General features: G+C 54.1%; 1 protein-coding gene across 1 annotated transcript; it reads left to right on the forward strand.

Annotated features, from left to right (window-relative positions):
* The first annotated feature begins 747 nt into the window (after nucleotides 1-747).
* LOC142027655 (maestro heat-like repeat-containing protein family member 2B) lies at nucleotides 748-22,213 on the forward strand. The gene is made up of 24 exons (XM_075021948.1): nucleotides 748-819; nucleotides 7,110-7,515; nucleotides 8,039-8,178; nucleotides 9,426-9,548; nucleotides 11,332-11,497; nucleotides 11,884-11,982; nucleotides 12,561-12,712; nucleotides 13,041-13,184; nucleotides 13,703-13,795; nucleotides 14,290-14,359; nucleotides 14,471-14,584; nucleotides 15,044-15,117; nucleotides 15,442-15,561; nucleotides 16,574-16,681; nucleotides 16,875-17,561; nucleotides 17,740-17,881; nucleotides 18,570-18,622; nucleotides 19,062-19,169; nucleotides 19,418-19,537; nucleotides 19,738-19,860; nucleotides 20,693-20,854; nucleotides 21,082-21,204; nucleotides 21,533-21,600; nucleotides 21,947-22,213. The coding sequence occupies exons 2-24, from the start codon at nucleotides 7,440-7,442 to the stop codon at nucleotides 22,152-22,154; spliced, it is 3,273 nt and encodes a 1,090-aa protein (XP_074878049.1). The 5' UTR covers nucleotides 748-819; nucleotides 7,110-7,439; the 3' UTR covers nucleotides 22,155-22,213.
* The last annotated feature ends 362 nt before the right edge of the window (nucleotides 22,214-22,575 follow it).

Consider the following 22,575-nt stretch of genomic DNA (forward strand, 5'->3'; position numbering starts at 1 on the left):
GTACGCCAGCCCGGGGATAATCCAATCAAGGTTTATTGTAGCAAGTAACAAGCAGGCAAAACAGCGCTGGGTGGCCGGGGAGTCTCCGCTCCACCAACGGCACACACCTGATGTGGTAACGTGTTTCACAGTTAAACGGTTAAGTGGTTTTCAGTGCCTGCTTTGGGAAAGAATATCCTCAACTAGTCTAAGGTACAGATCTATTAGAGGAAAAGGAGTATGAGGTAAGGAGCATCATGCTGCATTTATTGCTAAACGTCTGCTTTCATTTCATTCAAACTAGAAAGTAAACAAAGATTGGACCTGCCAAAGAATTTGTTTCCCAGAGTGAGCATTCAAGCACTGGGGAGCAGTTTGCAGGATCAGAACTTCAGCCTGCTCTGGGTGATAAACCCTCAGGAGAGGAAAGAGAACCCCCACTTTTTTAAATGCATCTCTACTTATCTTAATAGTTCTTCTTGTTAGATTGTGTTGGCGGTCAGACTCTAAGCACGTGACTAAACTGTCAAAAAAATCAAGATATTTAAGGATTATTTGCTGTATTAAATGCTCTTACAAGCAGTGCACTCTATTGCCCTGTGGATAGTATAACGTCATGACTGGCAATTTTCCTTTTTTAGTACAAGGACGCATGTGTGAAGGCAAATCGAGGGTACAAGTGGTGCCCCACAGCAAACCAACCTGCCGAAACCCAGGCATCCACTGTTACAAACGGGAAGAAGCTATGGGCCTTTGCTTCAGACTCTGCAAAGGCTTTACCAAGCCCGAGGAAAGTGACAAGAAGTGACGAAATGCCACAGCGTAACTTCAGGATGGCAGGTGAGATTTCCATCCATGTTCCTCACACGTAGCTGCCTTGTTTTGTTTGCGGACGCGGTGTTGGAATCGAACTGCAAGACCAGTTTCCTTTACTGCACCTGGTACTGTAGTGCAAATACCTTTCATGTCCCAAATTGAGTTGCCAAGACTCTAGTTAAACCTCTGCATAACAGCCTCAAATTTCCTAAGTGCATGATTGCTTTCGATAGTCGAGTCCAGATGTGTGACATATCATAAGCCGTACCCTGTTTGGGGTCCAGATTTGATTGATGTTTAGTTCAGGCTTATCTGCTGTTAGAGCTTTTCATAGTCATAAAGGGAAATGCTGATTGTGTGCATTCTTTTTGTCTTTCATAGAGTGTTGTACTATGTTTAGTAATTTGCTGTTGACAGAAATAATTTATGGTTGTCTATGAAGTTGGAAGTGCTAACGTTCCTGTGGATGAATGTACCAGTGGAGCTAACTTCTTGTATTTAAATCAAGAGAAGCGTAATGATAGCTTGGAGGGCTGGATTCTCACCATTTTAAACATTAAAAGGTAAAATAAAATCATATCCATCAAGAAGTGGATTGCCTGAGCTGGTGAAAGGCAGATAATCTCACACTGATATCCACAAATGGCAGAACTGTAGCAATCATGAGCCTGAAGTAGAAACATTAATGTTAAATACTGGCAGCTTAAGAGCCTAACAGTCAAGGTAGAAACTGATTTTTACCCCACCACCCTTTTTTTCCTTTTTATTTTTCTTTTCTGCAGTTTGACATTTCTAATTTTATAAATACTGATGTATTTGAAACTTTGTCATATCCTACCTAGGTTATGACAAGTGTGTGGCAGATAGGACTTTCCTGCTTAGAGAGATCGTGAGCTGGAGAGTGGGAAATGGTTTTATGGAACAAGTATAAAAGGAGAAGAAGGAATAAAAAGGCTTGTATGCCTTTTTGCCAGTTTAGTGGTTTGAAAATTCCTGTAATGAAATTTCTTCTGGCTATGAAGGAACTGTGAATTGGGATCAAAAGAAAGTGTTTCCTGCTACATCGTTCTGATATATGGGAGACCAGTTCTAAAAATCTCAGGCCCCTTCATCCCATTCTGGTTTTGCTCTCAGAGGAGTCACTTTTATGCTCCTTCAGGTTTATTGACTTAACGGAGAGAACAAGGAGTAGGTGTTGGTCTGCCTGGCTGCTGTCCCCCACTGCTCCTGCCAGGATATCCAACTGTAGAGCTTCTGAGTACAGAGAGATCTTGAATCAACACCTATCAGAGCAGAGGACAGAGAACTTAAAGAGTTCCTGAGAAACTGATCTAATCCATTGTTTTATCTATGGAGCCATTAATTTCTGAAGAAGGCCCTCTTTTGTGCTACATGTGACTTTGAAAAGATGACAGAGATCGGCAGCTTCAGCAGTTCCCTGGATAATATTCTAGCTAGGATGTTCCCTGTCAACCTCAGCTTCATCAGTTCTTGTGTCTTTACATTTATAGTTTCTTGCCAGATCTGCATAAGGCTGTATGACTTAAATCTTCATATGAAAAGTAGCACTTGTCTTGACATGTGAAAATTGGGACCCCAGCTAGTGCTTATACAAAAAGAGGTGAAATTTGTGCCAAGAAATACTTTTCTAAAGACTCCTCAGTCTGACTTCGATACTGCAACTGAGTCCTGCTGAGTCTTGTATAAGCACATGCATCATAGCAGGCATACAGAAATCATGCTGTATGTTAGAAAAGCAGTGACAGTTTTGGTACTGCTGTTTTCAGTAAGACAACTTCAGTGCATTAGTCTTGGTCACCTAGCTTGTGTATTTACAAGTGAGGGAAACAGTGAATGGCAAGGGCTCGAGCACTGCTGAGAAGTCATCCATGCGTTTTTATTGCTAGCATACTCTGGCATAGTTTTGATCTGCTCCAACCTAGTAATCTCCCAGACAGTTCTCAGGAGTGGCTTGAGTCAACAGCATATGCTAGGATCTGTTCCCAATAGGCACTTTAGATGTTACTGTACTATTTTGAGGACAAAAAAAATTCTGGCAAGTGAGTAGAAACTGCTGTGTTGCCAACCTGCGAACCAGAGATTAGTCCCTAGCCCATTTTATTTACTCTTTTCCTTCTCTAGACCAGTGTCAATCTCAAAAGCATCAGGGATTTATCTGGAAGTGATACAGTCTATCTGTGGGGCTTTTTGAGTGTGGTAGCTGTGTGATACATACAGGACATTACTCTTGTCTGTTTAGTTAGTTGAGACTATCTAGTGGCCTAGTATCTCTCACAGGTTGCTCTTTAGTCCAGATGGTGTTCTTTATCTCAACAGTACATTCACTGACTGGAGATCCTTCCCTGAGAGCATTCTCGTATTAACATTTTCATATAGTAGAAGTTGTTTTGAAATTTAGGTCCATTTAGGTCATATGGAGATCTCGAGAGTGAACATACAATGTTAGAATCCTTACTATCCTTACAGTATCCCTTTGGGTCCTATTGGAGTTCCCAAACTATTGCAGATGAACCTTCCACATCTCCTTGGAGAGTCCATCCATTCCTGCTCCCTGAGATCCGGCTCCTGTTCAAGAGCCTGAAAGATATTACAAGATCTCATGTTTTTTTAAAACTCGAGAGTCTCAAACCATGACTGCAAACAAGCTCAAGGAAATGTGAAAATACCAGGAAATTCAAACAAAAAACATAGAGATATTTAGAAGAGAGTGGGAAGATACACACAAGTATTATGATGCACTAAAAAATGTCATCATAGTAGGAAAATGTTCTCCATCTGATAAGCTGAGTATCATTAATGCTATAAAAAGAAACAATGTACATTGCATATACCAGTACGCAGATCATCAGTATATCTGCAGATACTATATGATTGTAAAGAACCTAAGGATGGACATGTGTAATTGAGGTAATGCAAGGAATAAAGTTTCTCGTCTCCTGCAATGTGTCCTCATGAAGAATGCTACTGGGACGTATAAGCGTAGTTGAACAGGGGATTTGGCAGCAAACGTAACAAATCAGGCAGCACACAAACTGTGGCAGTCAGGCAGCCTGAAATTAGTCTAAAATCTGTAAAGATGTGGAATTTTTGAGAGTTGAAAAGCAAATTTGTGTCCCTGTATGGACACAAAGCAAAAAATGTCGTCCTTACTGTGAATTTTATAAGAAATGGCTTGCTGAAGAGCTCACAAAACAATATTGCTGAAGATAGGCAGTATGAGTTTTGTTTCAAAGACTTGGTTTCAGAGCAAAAGCTGGAATGGGAACTTTTTATAATTGCCATTTCTAAATCTTGCAAGGCAAGGAAGTAGTCATTTTCCCCATTAAATTGCACATTGCTAATCAACCCCTAGGGGGAATTCAAAGTTAAAGGAAGTGGTAAACAAGACAACAAAAACCAGAAACAATAATACCAAAGCAAAATGAATAGCTAACTCTGAAGTTAAACAGAAGAAAATTAAGATTAGACAAAATGCAATGGGGTAATCCCTTCCATTAGTGTTAAAGTGTCAGACTTAATTCAGCTTCTGATATCAATGGGTAATAGAAAGTGGGAATGCAAAACCATGCACGTGCTCATAATTTAGAGAGTGTTTCTGAAGTGATGACAAGGGAAATTCACAAAAATTGTGCTTCAAGAGTTAACAGGCTGCTTGAGTTGCTTCTAATCCAAATCTTGTTCTTCTTGTAACTGTGAAGCCCTTTTCTGCTCCTGTCTTCTGCCCTCAATGTCATGCAAAAGAACTTCATCCCTAGTATTATGTTAACATACATTTATGAATTTTAAATGCACTGTGGTTGTTCAAGTGGTCAGTCATCAAGTATGGGAAAATGAAATGATAGAACAGAAACATGCAAACTGCTGTAGCTGTGATGCTTTGTTAAGGTTCCTGAAATAAAAACGTTCCTGAGAACTTGACTTTGAAGTCCTTATCCATAAAGCTATTTTTCAGAAGTACTACCAGAAGTACTACTAGGATGAGCTGATCAAGTCAGACGAGGTCTTTTAAGGCATAATGAACTATATAGTATCTTCCTTGCAGCTGCGTCAGCTTCCATAGGAGTTAACAGGGGGTTATTTAAACAGGATGTAGACACAGGCTGGCAGAAATTTGGATTCCTTATCAGCTCTGTCACGTGCACTACTACTTACAGTCATCAAAAAAAACAAACAACAGTTTAGTAGAAGAAAAACATAGAAGGACAATTGGTTTGATATCAGGATATTGGCTGCAAATCAAAGGAGATGTGCTTAAGTACACAAGACCACTGTAGCTAAGAGGCACTTTTATTGTAAGCATCTCTTTACAGACACACATGACTTTCTGAAAAACTCTTTTAGCTGAAGTCTATCATTTTTTTTTCAGCAAAGAGATGATTTTTATTTTTTTTTTCAGATTTATGAAAACTGATTTGATACATGAGTTGTGAGCTTAAAATGAATACCTCATCAGATGAGATCTTTTTCAATTTTTTAAATCCAAACTGTGGGATAAATTACTATTCTGAGAATTTATAATTTTTTTAAAAATTGCTGTTGGCTTGTCAAAAATATGTTTTTCATACAGTGAAATATTTTCATTCAGATGCACCAGCAGCATATAGTAAGAGTTAGGGCGGAGCAAGTAAGGATCTTGGTTTTTTTGTTTGTGAGACTGCATATTAGGAATCTAGAAGAAGAAAACCAACCAGCTGGATAGAGAGGATAACTGGTAACATTTGTTTGCAATAAAGTTAAGTCTAAAATCCATTGGAAAAACCCCCGCAGTGGTTTGTTTTAATCCCTTAGTAGAGAGAAAAAAATGGAAATCATGTAGAAAGGTAGGAAATCCTGCTTGAAAATTTGAAATCCAGCAGATGAATTCCTCCCCAAAGTAATAAATATGTTAAAAGTAAGTTAACTGAACAAGAAATTCTTTGAAGCTTTAAACTGAGCTTCTCCTGTCTCTCTGTTCTTCTTCAAAATTGTATTTGAAATTTTTCAGTTTACAGAGAGATTGTAATCATTGTCTCTGAAGACACAGCCTGAGGCTGGAGCTTTAGGCTAAGATTTTATTTTCTATATATTAGCATTCAGAATGTTGGGGAGAAGAAAAATACCATTTTCAAAGTGTACATTCAACGCCATGTATGCAATTCCTTTACTGTCCACTGGTTTGTATAGTGTTAATTTACTGGCAAGTGATCAATCAAAATCATAGTGCACAAAGAAGGATGGAATCTTTTTTACTCTCTTCTACCGGTGCTGGAATTAAGCACTTCAAAAACTTTGAAAACCTAGAAAAGCACTTTTACAGCTTTATTCAGTAGGGTGAACAAGTAAGTGTTACAGATATAAGCATATGTCATATCTACTGAGTAAAAACATTTTTTTTGTTTTTCCTGGTCCTGAGAGGAAAGATATTCTAAATATACTGCTCACTAGTGTTGCCTATTCCGTAAAGCTCACATACTTTGTTTTCCACTAATATTTTTAAATGACACAGAAGTTACTGCTCTTCAGTCATATCCCTGCCTTCAATTACACAAGAACCTCATTCATTAGGTGGTTGAGAAAAGCTTTGTATTTTAGACTGTGAAATGATGGTAATTAAATGACAAGGATACAGGAGAAAGTTTATGTTTGTATCTCTACTCTCTACCTTCTTTGTAGAGCAAATAATTAAAATTTAGAGCCTAATTACATACAAATGAAAAAATCCGAAGCTTTCTGCACTCCAAATAGGAATGCACTGAAATATCAATAGCTCATTTTATATAGCTGAAGTATTAGCCACTACTTATAGAGCATTAAAATAAAACACTTCGAGCAGTTTGTGCTCTATTTGGCAGTCAAAAGATAGCTTTCTACATTGTTGATTAATAGGCTGGGATTCAACTATACAACTTGAAATATATTTCATTAGCAAAATATACAATGGTTTGTCTGTAACAAGAAAAGAAAATCAACAACAAATGCTGAACGGAAAAGCAAAATAAATATATTCTCTTTAATAAGATGTGGCAGGAAGAGGTAGGTCTAACACAAGTGTATAAAGCCCAAGAAGCTGGTTCTCTGCAACTTACTTGGTTCCAGACCCCTTTGCTTGTGTACTTTTCTCCTTCTCTTATCCTGTTTTATTCGCAAATAGTACTTTTTTTCTGTGAGCACTACTCCATCTGCGTGCTCTACAAACATTTCTCCTTCTTGATGGTCCTAAGACTCATTTCTTTACTCTTAGTAAACTTAATTGCTTTAATGTTCTGCCTTTCACCTGACTTGATCCCCATCCACTGCTGCTTGTTCTTCTCCAGACTCCTGCCTTCAGGCACAAGGGCCTGGGACACCCCACCCGTATCAGTCCCCTGCCGAAGGAAAAGTCTTCTCTTCTGAGAGAGAAAAGAAGTCCCAGTCTTCCCAGGGACAGAGCTGGGAAGGGCTGTCTGGAGCAAGTCTTTGCTAAAACTGTTTGAGGACCATGAGCAAATTCAAGGGATGGAAAATCCTGCATTTCTGGGCCTGGGGGGTCCCCAGGGTGCTGCTGCGTCCCCAGCACATGTCCCCATGTCACCGGAGCCCTCTGTGAGGTCACAGTGGTTGGGCTCTACATCTTCCTCCTGGGGCTGGTGCTGCCCCAGTTGCTCATGGCTTTTGCCTGGAGGAGCAGCGTGTCGATCCGTGGGATCCTGCTGCCCATGCGGAGGATGAGAGCGCTCAGAGGTGAGGGGCTGGTGGGAGGCTGGGGTCTGATACGTGCTGGAGGCAGTGTCTGTCCCAGCCGGGTGCTGGGGGCTGCGTCCCATCACCTCTCATCCTGCTGCCAGGCACGTCCCAGAGGGTCCTGGATCCATCCTCTCCCTGCCCTCCGTGAGGCAGCTGGGGACCGCTCAGAGGTGACTTGGGCTGGCCGGCTCTTGTCAGGGCTGCCCAGCCCCAGCCCTGCCGGCCTCTCCTTGCGGAGCCCGTGTCCGTCCCCTGGCCAGCTCAGGGCCCCTGCGCTGGACTCACTCCAGCGCATCGCTGCCGTTCTGTCACTGAGGAGCCCAGGATGGGCCCAGTCCCCCAGGGTGGTCTTCCCACTGCCGCGGTGAGGGGAAGACTCCCTCCCCTCATCCCACTGACTTCCCTCTTGCCAGTACAGCCCAGCACAGGCTGGTAGTGCTGGGGCAGTCTGGGAAGATCCTCACCCCTCCCTGGCGCGAAGCCCTGCAGCCAGCAAAGCCATTTCTTTCTTTTCTTGCAGCTCTCTGCTCATGCGTGCGTTCCCAGTCCAGACCTGCGCGTTCTGAGGACAGAGGCGGTGTGACGGGGACTGTCCCTGCGGCCGTCACTACCTTTGTGGCCGTCGGGACTTCTCTGCTAAAGCGACTGCAAGACCATGAGGTGAGGTGGGGGTTGAGGGCTCCCCTCCATGCCCCTGGCTTCCCCGGGTGCCGTGGCAGAGGGGCGTCTCACCTGACAGCACCTCTGCCCTCCTGCAGGCGCTTTGTCCCCAGGCGCCGATCCTGCTGCTCAAGCTGGACTAATGCCATTGCTCCCCACTCCTTTCCCCGGGAGCTCCCAGTGCTGGGGCTCCTGCCCGTGCGAGGAGCAACACTGGGCCCCAAGGCGCAGGGTGCTCATGGCTTCCCCTCCTCGGGGCATGGTCTCGTTCCCATGCCTTCCCCTTTGCCACGGTCCATTTGGATCTCTCAAATGTACAGGACAACATACGCTGTGATTTCAACTTTATTTCATGAGCTCAGTAAGAAATACAATGAAAAAACATGACAGGGGCTCAATTCCCTTCTCCCAGACTCGTCTATCACCTGAATTCACTCCTTCACCAGTCAAGTCATAAGGTTTCATAACTTATAATCTGTAACTCTTAATATCATGCACCTATGAGCAAAAAAAAGAATTTTTTTGCTATGAACCTATGAGCCAACCGAGAGAGCGCTCACCCTTCCTCCTCCATCACGGTGTGGGCGTCCCCTGTGTCGCACCAGGAAGCATGAAAGCCTCAGCAGTTCAGCTGCTGTTGGATCTGCTTCAAAAGCTTTTTGAGTAAGCTGATGTTTTATACCCTCCAGCTTGGAGGCTGGGTCTATACCATTTCCTTACGTTAGTGGATTCTGAGGAAACTGCCAGACAAAAGGTAATGGCTGCCGGAGACAGCCATCCGCAGCTGGTAACGGCTGCATCATGGCCCTTTAGCTCTCTCTGGCCACGCGTCCTGCCTACGCGGTGCTCTCGCTTTGACCTAATGGTGCTGCTCCCAGCATACACCAGGCCTTAGCAGGAGCTGGGTTAGCCAAAATCTAGGCAGGAGTTGAGTGAACAGTCACACCCTTCCTTGCCCGGCACTTTCCCCCTGACCTCCGCCATCCCCCGTTTTCAGGAGTGACCGCCCAGGCTCCCATGTGGCCTTTTGCCCCGGTGGAGTCGATCTCCCTGTCTGACTCTCTGCTCGTGTCAGAGGCACCGCGGAAGATCCTGCTGTTCCCCGTGGCTGTCCTGACCGATGCCTGCAACTCGTCCCTCGTGCCCGTGTCACGCAGATGATTTGGGGGGCAGCAGGTCTCTGTCGTGGCTCCCTGGGAACAAGGGCAAAGCAAGTCCCATCACTCCCCTTTGTGGTCCGTCCCCAGGGTGACCGAGTGGAGACGTACCGGGAGCTGGAGAGCGTCTTGTGGGGAGACGACGGCTGTTTGACGAGTGGCGTTGTGAACCGCCTGATAGCAGAGGCGTTGAGTGACATGCGAGCAGCCCAGGTGAGCTTGTTCTCTTTCAAGGCCACCCAAGCAGCCTGCCTCTGCCCCTGGTTTTGGGGGAAATACAGAGTGGCGCAGAGATGTTCCTCGGTTGTTCAGACCCAGCAGAGGTCCTAAGGGAGAGGCTCTGGGGACTCGTCGTGACAGGGAATTTGGAGAGGGGAGTGTTGTGTTAAAGGGTAAAGACTTTGGGCAGAAAATAACCCCCCTTGCGTTCCAGCTTGTCTTTAGATGTCCGAGGGGCTGGGGGCGGCTAGGCTTAGATTCTGGGTGATGCCCAATTCAGCACTGTAAGTCCGGTCGCGTTCAATATGTTGAACTAACACGATTACGGACGCACAAATAGCGCACTGTACTTTCAGTTTAGTGGCGTTCAATGAACTATCACAGCCAGACTTAAGGAGCTTGGTTGCGTTCAATGAACTATCACGGCTAGATTTTAATGAATAGTACAGTTTATTAAAGCAACAGGAGTACAGGTTCTTTTGGATTGCCGATGATAAATACACTGTCTGCAAGGCACGTGCAAATAATAATACAGTCGACTACAAGCGCATTAAATTATGGAAGGAAAAGAGCTCTAAAGAATTCTAAGTTTCCCGGGAAAGCACTCGGTACAGCCGAGTGTTCGAATCTCACCCAAGAGGTGTCCCTCTGGGGGGAAGAGAGGTTCAGCCTGTCGACTGACCCCAGAAGGCAGTGATGTCCTCCCAACTTGTCCACGACGGTATCTTCCCTAATAGTCACCCTTTCTTTGGGCCTTTTTACACTATTTTCCTATTTAGGTGGAGCTCGAGTGACTCAAGTCATGCATGCCTTTACTTTGATTGGTATTAAGTTCTCTGGCTTTGCTTTTAAAAGGACATGCTAGAAAAAAATTCAGAGCGCAGGCTCAGTGAGGGGTGGTTGCACTTTGGAGGCAGGTAGCTTTTGGGATGGAGGTGTGTTTTGGTATTCTAATGAGCAAAGTTCACCCAGAGGACGTGATGTTGCGTGTCAGTACCCCAGGACAGGGCACTTAGGAGATAAATCAGAAGTAGGGCAGTAGATCGACAGAACCCCCATGATTTTACCTCCTTGCTTCCGTGGATTCAATGCAGGGACCTACCCTTCCTATCGTTCCAGTTCCCTATCCCTGCGATAACATCACAGAGACTGGCCGTGGCGTCTCCGCTCCACTCCACCCTCCGTGTTACTTCTCTTAGGGTCAGCACACCAAACTGCCTTGGTGTTGCTAACATCTAAGGTTGCAGGTTACATTGCACAGAGAATTATTAGGGAACCAATTCCTTGCGTGTCCACTGCATTCCACCCTGGAGGTTTTGCCTTCCCTCAAGGGGGTGCGGGGAACATACTGATAAGTCGCTTCTAGCAGTCACTCCACAGGGAGGCAGGGAACTGTGCAGAGAAGCGGACTCGGGGCTGTTTCTAACTGAGCGACAGCTGGGTTCAAGCTCAACACTGTTTGTCCTGCTTTGAGGAAGGGCCGTGGCAACCCACCAGCCCCACGGAGAGGTCCCAGGGGGGTCCTGAGTCTGTGGCAGTTTGATCCTGGCATCTGCATGGAGAGGGAGAGGGGGCAGCAGCACAGGGCTGTTCTGGGGCAAAGCCTCCCTCATCTCGCCAGGGAACTGCTCGCCTATCCCAGGGTACAAGAGGCAGCAGCCGCTCGGCCCCGAGCACAGCTGTCCCGAGGGGTCTTGCAGAGGAGATGGGGTCATTCAGCCTGCCCTAGTGCCTCAGCCTTTTTCTCCGGAGTGTTTAACCTGTGACGCTTTTGCAGGGTGTGACAGGTGACGTGAAGATGGCCGCTAGTGACGTCCTGGTAGCTCTGGCCCGCTCCCACTTCCACTTTGTCATGTCCGAGCTCCAGAGCCACCTGAAGGCCATGAGGAAGGTCCCTGATGAGATTGTGCTCCTCACCTTGGGCAAAATGGCCCGCAGCTATGGTATGGCACCCTGGGCCTTGGGTAGAGATCTGTGATAACAAGGAGAAGGGATCCTCCCCCTCCCTAAACGCCCTGTGTTGAACTGGGGGGCTACGGAGTTGCCGTGCCTCCTTGCTCCGCGCCAGGGCCAGTTGGCAGCTCTGCCTTATCAGCCCGATCCCAGTTCCCAAAGGGTGGGAACCTGTTGGAGACAAACCCGCGGGGTCTTGGCCCCCCACCGTCCTCCCCGTTTCCCCAAAGGGCTTCCCCCCGGGGAAGGCAGCCCGTCCCACACCCTCCGGCACGTCCTGCGTGGCCCAGCAGCCCCAGCCCTGGCAGGGATGGACCCCAGTCTCCCGTGTCTCTCACCGACCCTCTCGGTCCCTCTGTCCCTGCCTCCTCTGCAGCCCTGCGGTGCATCCCCTTTGTGGGAATGACGCTGCTCGCCCTGCGCACCGTGCTGACCCAGGTGGGGAGCGGCGAGGTCCTGCATGCCATCTGCAGTGGTGAGTGTCGGCTCCTTGGCTGGGGTCTTAGGGGCAGGGGCGGCCTTCGATGCCTCCATGTGATCTCAGAGGGAACGTGGTGGGTGTGAGCCCGGGGCAATCCCAAACTGCAGCGAGTGTGTAGGAGGAGCGGGGGAAGGCCAGGAGGTTTCTGTGGGCGGGACGCGGCAGCGCTGCACGGAGAAACTCCTGGGTCCCTTCCCACGGTTTCTGTTCCCCCGCTTCCCTCTGGGATTAAACTCCCTACTCTGAAAGGGCGAGTATGAGGGAAGGGAAGGGAAAAGGGAAGGGAAAAGGGAAGGGAAGGGAAAAGGGAAGGGAAGGGTGTGCAGTTGGAAATGCTGGAGGGGAAGGGGCCGTTGAGGAGGAGAAGGTGCGATGGGTGTGAGGAGGAGAGAAACGGTGGGGTGTTTGAACCCAGGCACCTCAAGAGCACAGATTGCCCTTGGATCCAGATCCAGATCCAGGGAAGCCCTGCTGAGCCTGGGACCGTCCTTAAAGCAGGCTTGGGCGTGAACGCAAGGTACCGTCCCTGCTGCAGACTCTCACATGCTCCCTTTTCCTTTGTCCTGGTGCAGTCCTGGAGCAATGGTCGAAAGGAGTCAGTACATACCTCTGCAGCTGGGAGCAATGCCCCTTCCCTCGCAAGGGGGTAGCACAGTTCTGTGAAGCCATTTACCCGGTCTTCCGCTATGTGGTGGCAAATTGGCTGGACTGCAAGGAGGAAGAGGTGAGAAGTGCTGCTTTCCACGCCCGGGGCTGCAGCAGGGATGTCCATGGCGCTGGGTCCGTCTGTGCCCAGTGGGGTGCGAGCAGAGGGCCGAGGGGAAGGGGGCTTCCCGACGGGAAGCAGCCGAGCCTTGGGGCCTTTCTGCAGGGAGGGCTGGGGTAGCAGGGTGGGGAAGTGCTCTCTCTCCTCTGGAGCGAGCCCTTCTTCTGCAGGGCAGAAGGGAAAGGGAAACCCCTCCCAGTGGGAAGGGCAGACCGGTGTTCAGGGGATGCTGAGCACTAGGCAGACCTTCAGCCCTCCAAGCGGAGCCTCTCCCTTCCCTCTTCAGGACAAGCAGGCTGTCCTCGGGGCAGTGGCTGCCATGCTGGGGGTCCTTCTGCATGAGGAGCAGCACCGAGAGCAGACCTGGGAGCAGCTCCTCTGGCTCCTGCAGCAATACCAGGAGGTCCGAGACAACTCCCGGCTCACCGAGGTGAGATGTTGCGCAGGGCCTGGCGTGGCTGCTGGGGTGGGTCTGCGCGAGTGCTAAGAGGCACTGGGGAGCTGTGGGGTGCCAGGAGGAGCTGGGAAGCCCTTAGAGAAGGAACAGGAAGAGCAGAGGAGGCCTGAGGTTTCCTGGGCTCTTTGGGCAGAAAAGGAGAAACCCGGGGCAGGGCGGGAGGGAGGCAAGAGTCCCTGGGGCTCATCTGCTCAGGAAGGGAGGCACTGCCAGCTCCCTGGGGCTCTGTGTGCAGGAAGAGCTTTGCCCGAATGCCCAGGGCCATGTCCAGTCCCATGCGGCGACTGGCGAGGTCTGATGAGTGGGAAACTGAGTTGTCAAGCCCGGGCTCCGTTCCGAGGAAAGAGACCCTCTTGATGCTGCTCTGCTCGTCAGGCTTTTCCCTGGGAGCTGATGTTAGGGGCTCCCCTTATCCCAGACGTGCTGGGTTTCTCCATTCCCAAGTGCCTTTAGGTGGCTTGAGCCTCCTCTTCCCCCCCGTTCTCTTGTAGAGCCTCAGCTATGTCCTGGAGATCCTGGAGGGAGTTCAGACCCCAATGCCGCAGGGCACGGCTCTTGCCATCAGCACCGCTGTGCGCCGCCAGGTAAGGGGAGCCCTGCGCCCTGCCGCAAGCCTGGGGCCTGCACCCATGATTGCCACGGAAGGGAAGGACCTGCCGGCTGGCAGGGCAGAGCAGGGCGTTCCTCCACTGGGACCTTCCTGCAGGCCTGGAGCATGCCAGGACTTCGATCCAGGTGCCATCTTAAGGCTGCAGGAGGCCTGATCCTGGCTGTTTGGAACGGGCCTGAGCGGCAGCCCGGTTCCCACAGCCATTTCCCTCTCGGCCAAGTCGCAGGAGGACTCTGGAGCGCCAGCACCCTGAGGGCAGCCTTTCAGCGCTGCTCAGCCTCAGCTCCTGGGCAGCCTGGGCTGCCGCAAACCTCTGTGTGTGCCCGGGGCCACCGTGGGGTGGGCTGGGTTTCGGCTGTGGGTCCCATGCCCAGAGTGCCCAGGGAGAGGAGAACGGAGAGCGCCATTACTTTTCGGTCCCTCTCAGCACTGATGCCGCTTTCTCTAAAATGGATCTTGCTCCCACAGCTCCCTGATGTGACCGAGGAGGCTGGCCCGGCCCAGAAGGCAGTGCTGTCCCGCTGCATCATGCTGCAGGGTAAGGAGAGGAGACTGGGCGATGGCCCGCCGTGCCGTGGCAGCTCTCTCCCTGTCCTTGGCTGTTGGGGACAGCTGCCTGCTGATGCAGAATGCGATTTCTTCCCCGCAGCACGAATGCGCCCCGAGGAGACAGGCATGTTTCTGCACTCCCAGCTGAGCGGTGGGAGTGAGGCCGGTCGCGTGGCAGCCCTGGGCCTGCTGGGAGCGCTGGCCCGCGCTGACGGTCAGTGCCACAGACCAGGGACGCAAGGCAGGGGTTGGGGCTGCTGGGCTGACAGCAGGAACGGGCCGAAAGTGGTGCACCTGCACCCAAAGGGAGCTGCGAAGAGCGGGTCCCCCAGCCGAGCTGACGCCCCGCAGCAGGGCTCTCCCCCGGCAGTTAGAAATGCCGGCACACCAGGGACGGCGCTCCACGGGCGTGTAACACAGGCAGGCTGGTGGGCGGGCAGGTGGGCTGCTTTGCACAGGAGCTGCTCGTACCCGTGCTGTTTCTCTTGTTCTCTCTGTTGCCATAGCCTTCGGTCCCTGTAAAATAGCCTCTGGAAGTGGGGTTGCTCCGACTACGCCGCTGCTTCCCGTGAAGCCAGTCAGGCCCCGCTCTTCTGTCCCATTGGAAGCTTCAGGGGATCCCTTCTGCCACTGGGGCTCTGCCTCAATGCACACCTCTCCGTATCTCTTCCAGCACCTGCGGTGAGAGAGAAGCTGCCCCAGCTGGTGGAGGCCATGCGCGCCTTGTGCAGTGACCCCAGTGCCCAGGTGAACTGGTTTGGGAAGAGAGGGTGCCACCAGGGGAGGCAGAGAAACCCTTTCCCTTGGGACAGAGCCAGAGGGCCTGGGGAAGTGCTGGCGCGTTGCCCAGGTGGTGGCTGATGGCTCCTCCCTGGGGAGAGCTGGCAGGGCAGAGCGGGGAGGTCTCTGGGCTCTGCGGGGCAAATGCCCGTCCAGCCTGGTGCTGAAGCCCAGCCCTGACGCCAGGAGCGAAAGCTTCTGCCGTGGCCTTGCCACCTCTCTGCGAGCCACAAAGGCGCAAACTCTTTGGGTTTTGAACAGGAGGGTCATAACCACACTCTCCCCTGGCAGGTGCGGAGGGCAGTTCTGGAGTTCAGCAGGGAGCTGCTCAGCTCCGGATCCCAGAGCTGCTGGCCATGGGATGTGGTGGGGCACATCTTCAGCGAGTTCAGCCGGACCTCGGGCACACTGGTAAGGGCAGAGCAGGACACCCAGGGCTGGTTGTTTTGACCAGTGCCTGGACCGTGCTGAGGGCTCCTGCCGGCGGCCTTGGCCTTGGAGAGCTCCATGCTGCAGAGCCATCGGCGCTGGCACTGCCGTCAGAGCCGCTTCCGAATGGCCGTTCCTCGTGGGTGTCTGTGCCGATGTTGGTGGAGATGTCAGTGGATGATGTGGGTTTACACCTCGGCATGCCACCCGGCACTGTGGTGCCGAGCTGTGCCCACGGGCGCCTTCGGCAAAGCCGCCTTGCAAAGGGAGCGTCTTGTAGGGGCAGGACGTCTTCCGTCCTTAAATGCTGATGGACGGTGAGCAAAACACAGCCAGTGCGGACAGGTGGGCCTGGCTAGAGGAGCTTTCTGTGGTGTTCTCGTGCTCTGGCCCTCCAAAGCACACCCTGCCCATCCAGTAACAGTCTGGGGGCCCACATCCCTTCTGGCAAGGGGACGGGCCGTTTGGCAGTCCCTGTGGTGAGCGTTTCCCAGCATTCAGCTGGGTGCCCAGGAGGTGAAAGCTGGGGATGGCCGAGCCTCCCGCTGACTCGCCGAGGACATTCCCTCTGGCCGCACCTTCCCTCTAGCTGGGAGATCCATGTGCGTCACTCTGAGGCTCGGGGAGGCTCTGCTTTGGGAGCAGGGCAAAGGAAAGGGCTTCTGGGTGCTCCTCCACATCTGTCGGGCTGGGTGTGCTGCCTCCAGGGCTGGCACTGAGCACAGCCTTGCTGAAGGGCACGTTCCTCACCTCTGCTTTGGTGGCACGACAGCAGCATTTGGGCCCCAGGGGACCGAGTCGGCAAGCAGCGGCACTGTCTGCTCCCAGGCTTCCCAGTCCTTCCCAGGGTCTGGGACCCGGTCCTCGAGCTGGGTCCGTCTGGCCATCGGGAGGGGGGCAGGCACAGGAGCAAGAAGAGCACTGGTGAGGGGTGCCTGAGCCTCATCAGTTGGGAGCTGAAGGTAATTGGGGGTTTGCCAACTCTGTCTTACAGGTGGCAGGAGGCCTTTTTGCCTGGGAAAACCCAGAGGATGGAGCAATTCGAGCCCTGTGCCTGGACATCGTGGGCTCACTGGACGTCACTCTGAGAGGGATGACCAAAGTAAGTTGCCCTCTGTCCTGCTGCTGTGGCCGCTTCTTGCCTTCAGGACATTTTTCCGTGTGCTCCCCCATGCCCTGAACCTGTCCCCTCCTGCGCTGAAGCGCACCAGGCTCAGTGAAATGCAGACCGTCCTTTTCGTCTTCGCGCTGAGCGGAAATGCCAGTGTGGCGAATTGCCCGGTTCTTCTCTGCAGCTCCTGTGGCCGAGGCTGCTGCAGTACGTGGTGCCAGCCCAGTACAGCGGCATGCTGATCCCGCTCTCCCGCTGCCTCCGAGCCCTGGTTGAGAGACGGGAGAGAGCGGGGTGCGAGGAGGAGGAGGAGGAGCCGGATGCCATGGACTCCCAGGAGCAAGGTAGGAGCCCCAGCGAGTGCTGCTGCTGGGTTTGGCCAGGGGTCAGGCCAGCCCGCGTCTCCCTGCGCCCCACCAGCCCTGAGCAGGAGCCCAGGAAAAGCAAAGGGCAGAGACAGGCTCTGCTGCTGGGCACGAGGGGCTCTGCCCTGCGTGGCCCCTTGCCCGGCGCAGAGGCCTGGCTCTCCTGCTCGCAGCGCTCTCCTGGTGAGCCGGGGCTCGCTCCTGGCCGTGCTGGAGCTGCCTTCATCTCCTGCTGGGCAGCCCTGGGGAGCCCCCCAGCCAGCGCTATTGCAGCGCAGCTGCTCTCAGCCCTCAGCCCTGTGTGGGGCTATCGGAGGCGTGAGGCTCGTCGGCTCACCCAGCCTTTCTGCCTCCCCACAGCCCGGCTGCCGGCTCCCCAGGCCCTGCTGGCTCGACTGCTGGTGAGTAGCGGGGCCCTGGGGAAAGAGCTTTTCTGGCCAGGGGTGGTGGGAGATCCCGGGGTAGAGATGCTGTTGAGGCCAGCGCCGGGAGCCCCCAAGGAGGAGGCAGCATGCCCGAGCCCATCAGGGATCCCACTCCGTTCTCAGGGCTGGCAGCACCCTGGGTGAAGCCGTCGGCTGCCTGCTGCCAGCCAAGCGGCACCGAGCTCCCTCCCGAGCTCCCTCCTGGGAGAAGCTGTGGCTCTGGCGGCAGGAGCGACCCTTCTCTCCTGCCCTCCTCTAGGTGGTGGCGGCAGCTCCTTACCCGAGCCGCGAACGCGCAGTCGCTGCCTTGCAGCTGCTGCAGGCCCTCCACGGCAGGATCCACAGAGGCTTGGGGGCGGCGTGGGCGACCGAGATCCCCCTCCTGCTGCAGTACCTGGAAGGTAAAGTGCGGGTGGGGAGGGAGAGGCTGGAGGGGAGGGAGGGGGGCAGGAAAACGCAGCTGCCTGGCGCGACGGAGGGCAATTGTCCCCAGTTCCCCAGCACTTGCTCTGCTGCCTTTCCCCTTCCAGGGAGCCGGTGCTGAGGCTGGGGGCAGCTGTCCCCTGGCATCAGTTCAGCCCAGGGGATGGAGGGGGCCGTTGATGTCCCCTCGGAGGGCAGGTGTTGGCATCACCCAAGGATGGTGTCTGGGAGAGGGACGTGACTGGTGCTTCTGGAGGGGGTGCAGCCCTCGGCTTTGGAGGACCAAGTCCCCAGGCCAGGCGAGGTTTGCAGCAGCTGTCCTCGGCAGTAGCCTGGGAGAAGGGCTGGAAATGGGCAAAAGGCAATGGGTGGTTCGGGAGAAAATGTGTGTTGGGACTGGGTGGTTGGAGTTGTTGTGGGAGCTGCAGTCGCTCAGTGGGAATCTGCTGCGGCCAGTGCGTCCTTCCCCAGATTGAGTCAATGCCTCTGACGACCGCCCCTGGGATCCCTCCTGTGTCTTTGGCCTCGCAAGGGCTTTCGCGTAGGCCCTCTCTAGCCTGATGGCCTGGGACTTTTGGGAGGTCGGACTGCAGAGGAGAGCGCCAGACTCGTCTTTGGTGTGAGCTTAAATAGCTGCGAGAGCTTTTGCTTCCTCTTGCTTCCTAGGCAGAACTGAGAGCTCCCTGGCCTCTGCAGAGTGGGAGCGCCGTGTGCTTAAGGTATAGCATCCTTGCGGGGGGTGTCACAAATCGAGGGGGGAGAAGAGGCAGCAAAGTTGTGGGAGGAAGCTCGGGGCTGCTTGTGTAGGCACCAGGAGGTGGGGGCACCTCCTGAGCACCCTGCGCCTCCCCCGGCAGTAGGTGCCTGCCCACTCAAGAGGAGCTGCTGCCTGCACACGTGCCACGGCTGATGGCTAATGCCCTCTAACGCTGTGGCACGCGCCTTAGCGCTGCCTCCTCCTCTAAGTCCGGCCTGCCGGGGGGTCTCACATGAGGCGTTAGGAGAAGAGGGAAGCTGGTGAAAAGAGGCTTGGGTGGGGTGAGGGAGGAGACTGCCGTTCCCGGCAGCTCTCCCCCGCAGCATCCCGGGACACGTGAGCATGGAAAGGGCCCTGGCCAAGGTCTGGGGAACACTCGCTTCCTTTCCCGTTCACACCAGTTTCTGCGAGCGTCGCTGGAGCCCGTGGAGGACAAGGCCTGGACCGTAGGCCTGAGCCAGGAGCTGAGCCAGCGGCTGGGCAGCTCTGCTGCCGGCTCCTGGGAGGAGGTGTGTGTCCTGCCCGGCACTGGGGCTGGAGCTGGCGCTGGTGCTCTGCCCACGCAGGCAGATTTCACTGCTTTCCTTTCCCTCGTCCCCAAAAGGCGTTTCCCCTGGGCTGCCCCAGCGGCTGGCCACAGCCTGGCATCGTGGCCGGCTCTGCCTGCTCCCGGAGGTGGTGGGGTCCATCTGGGGCCAGCCCTCTCCTGACGGGTCGGGCCATGACTGCATCTCGGGCTCGGCTTCTTCTCTTTCAGCTTTTCCTGTACAAGGCTCTTGGGACGGTGCTGGCAGCTTGTCAGGACCTCAGACAAGTCCAAGGGCAGGTGCTGAGGTTCCTCCAGGAGACAAACCCTGTGGAGCTGTCTGAGGCCAAGGTGAGGTGATGCTCCTGTCCTGAGCAGCCCCTGGATTTTCCTGGGGGAGAGGGAGGGCTGCTCCTGGCCCAGCTCCAGACCTCCTTCCTTTCCCCGTTGCTGCTGTTTCCGGCTTGCTGCAACGTCCTGCCCGGCCACGGTCGCTGGCCACGGCTGAATGCCTGGACTGGAACCGACTCCCCGTTTCTCCGTGGTTGCAGGGAATGATTTCTGTTGTGTCCCACGCTGCCGAGAGCCACTTCCACCTGGTCTTGGGCACGGTGACTATGTTCTCTGCCGCTTTCACCAGAGACTGGTCCCGCCAGGCTTCCACGGGCTGGGAGGTAAAGGAACGAGGGGCTTGCTGGTTGGCTTTCCTTTTTTGGCCTTCTTTCCACTTCTACACCTGCAGCAGCCACCCTGTGGCAGCTGCCTTGAGATTAACCTTCTTGGAAGAGCTACCCGAGACCTGTGTTTCAGAGGGGACATCCTGGCCTTGGGGCCCCTGAGGTGTCTCTGGAGAGGATGGGGTTTGGCACCTGGTGGATCAGAGCCACCCAGCTGGGGCAGCTGCAGCAGTTGCTTGCTTGCTTGCTTGCTCGCAGGCACATTGCCCTGACTTAACTTCAGTAGGAGCTGGTGACAAGGGGGTGGGCACAGTGTGACACTCTGCCCCTTCCTCAAAGCTGAGGGCTGGGAGCAGGAGCCTGGTGAGGTCTCGTTGGCTCTGCTCCCCACCTGGGGGCTGTGGGGAAGCCTTTCTGGGCAGGGCAGGGCCCTGCAGAGAGAGCAGTGCAGCCTGGCCTGGGGAGGTGAGCAGACCGGGCTCATCTGCGCCACTGACCCGCACAGGCTGCACGGCTCTGAGCAGGACCGTGACAGGCTATGTCGGGTACCTGTCCGCAGAAAGGTTCCAGACAGCTCCCCGGCCTCTCGAGTCAGTGGTATAACAGCCAGCAGCGTGTGTGATGCTGGCTGCACCTCCTCCCTCTCCGAGAGAGAGAACTCAAGCTGCGGGGTGGGAACAACTCCCAGCCCCAGCACTCGCAGCTCGGGGAGCTGCTGGGAGGTGCTGGGGGAAACAAAGAGCTGGCGAGGGTGCGGGGCAGGGCCTGCCGCAGGAGCCCGCCGCAGGAGTCCCGGGGCTGATGTCTCAGGGCATCTCTGTCGACACAGGTACAGCGGCGGCAGAAGATGGAGCGAACCCGGACCATTCGTGCTGCTCTCATGCGCACCTACAGCGGCATTGCGCTGCATGCCCCCAAGGAGCAGCTGCTCACCTGTGTGGATAAAGAAATCATGGGCAACATCCTGAGGCTCTCCAGAGATAAAGAGAGGGTAGGAGCACAGGGCGCGTAGGGTGGGGATGCCCGGGTGCCCCAGCTCCGGCCCCTCGGGGCTGGGGTGTACCGAGATGGGCGGTCTCTTCCTAAAGACCTCCCAAGGAGGGGTTTGTCCTCAGTGTCCAGATGCAAGCCCTCTGTGGCTTCTCCCTGCCCGTGCTCCTCTTCCACCTCTCAGCCCTTCAAAGAGTTCAAGGGGTGCTTTGCTCTCTTTGGCCTCAGGACTTGCAGCTCAAGCTCGCCCTGGTGCAGAGCATCACCGAGGTCAGTTGTGCCATCCAGGCTGTGGGCGACTGCGGCAGCTTTGAGCTCTCCTTAAAGCAGGAGGCGATGCGGACCCTGCTGGTGAGTGTCCGTAGCTGGAGCTGTCACACGGGGGAGTTTTGGGCTGTGCCGTCAGCCTGGTTTCCCCAGAGGCATGATGGCCTCTCGGCTTCACGCGAGCTCCTGGAGCTGTGTCCGCAGCTGGTGGGGCCCTTGGGTGCTGGTACTGGGTGGCTGTGGCTGAGGAGCAGGGTCCCTCCTGCAGTGCCTTTGTGCCTTTGGGGTTCCGTGGGGGAGATGGGGCAGCGTCTGCCCAAGCCTGGCAGCAGAGCCTGTCCCCGGGGCGGCGGGAGGGCTGTCCCGTGTCCCTGCCCGCTGCCAACTCTGCACTTGTCTCTGGGACTTGCAGGACTGGATAAAGAGGGAGCCCTGGGACTCCCTGGTGTATGGAGTGTTTCAGGCCCTGGAGGAGTTGAGGTGAGGTCTGTTCCCCAGGCTCTGGGCACTCCCAGTGTGCCCCAGCCCAGCTTGAGCATGGGGCCAGGAGCTGCTGGGGCTGTGGAGTGGGAGGGTGTTCCCCATTCCAGGTGTCTCCCAGAAGAAGGGAGCCCCAGGGGTTCCTTAACCTGGGGGGGGTGGGGGGGTTGCCTGCTGCCTGGGAGGAGGTAGGAATTGCTGGAGCTGAAGGCAGTGCTCGCTGGCATGGGCTGGGGGGGTTGGATTTGGGGCCCTCGATTAGGAGGGACTCAGTTGTGGTTTAAACCACCCTGGAGAGGGCTAGTAAATCCCCTTTCTGTTTTGTCTCCCTTCTTCCTCTGGCCAGCAAGCTGAGGCCGCCTCTGAGCGGGAAGGAAAATGGCAACCTGCTGGCAGTGTGCTGCCAGAGTGTTTTGTCCCATCCTTCCGAGGAGCAGATGAAAAAGGGAAGGAAGAGTGTGAGGGCAGCTGTGAACATGGAGGTACCCACCGGCCAGTGCCTGCCCACCTCTGGGTCAGGATCCCACCTCAGCACGCCCTGGCAGCCCCCATGATGCATAGCCTCAGCTCTCCTTTGCTGCTTTTAGCTTCTGCACAGGAGAGGCATGGAAGATCTGGGCCACCTCATAGAAACCCTTCTGGAGGCTGAGGCGGCCTCTGCCTGCTTTTGCAAAGTGTTCCACGTGAGTAGCCACGGGGCAACAGGGAAAGCGTTGCCAGGGCAGAGAATCGAGACCTTAGTGGGTGATAGGAGGTGGATACCTTTCCTCCAGACAAATGGGGCTTTGGCTCCTTGCTCTGGGGCTGTGCATCTGGCCGGGGCTGGGGGTCAGGAGTGCCTGGCCACTGCAGCCTCAGGACAGGCAGCGAAGTGGGCCCTGGTGGAGGGAAAGCCAAGAGCCAGCCCTGAGCTGGGCGAGAGCAGCCCTGGGGGGAAGGCCGGAGCAGGGAGACGCCAGCAGGGAAGCAAGACCT

This window comes from Buteo buteo, unplaced genomic scaffold, assembly GCF_964188355.1.
Source record: "Buteo buteo unplaced genomic scaffold, bButBut1.hap1.1 HAP1_SCAFFOLD_50, whole genome shotgun sequence".
Lineage (NCBI taxonomy): Eukaryota > Metazoa > Chordata > Aves > Accipitriformes > Accipitridae > Buteo > Buteo buteo.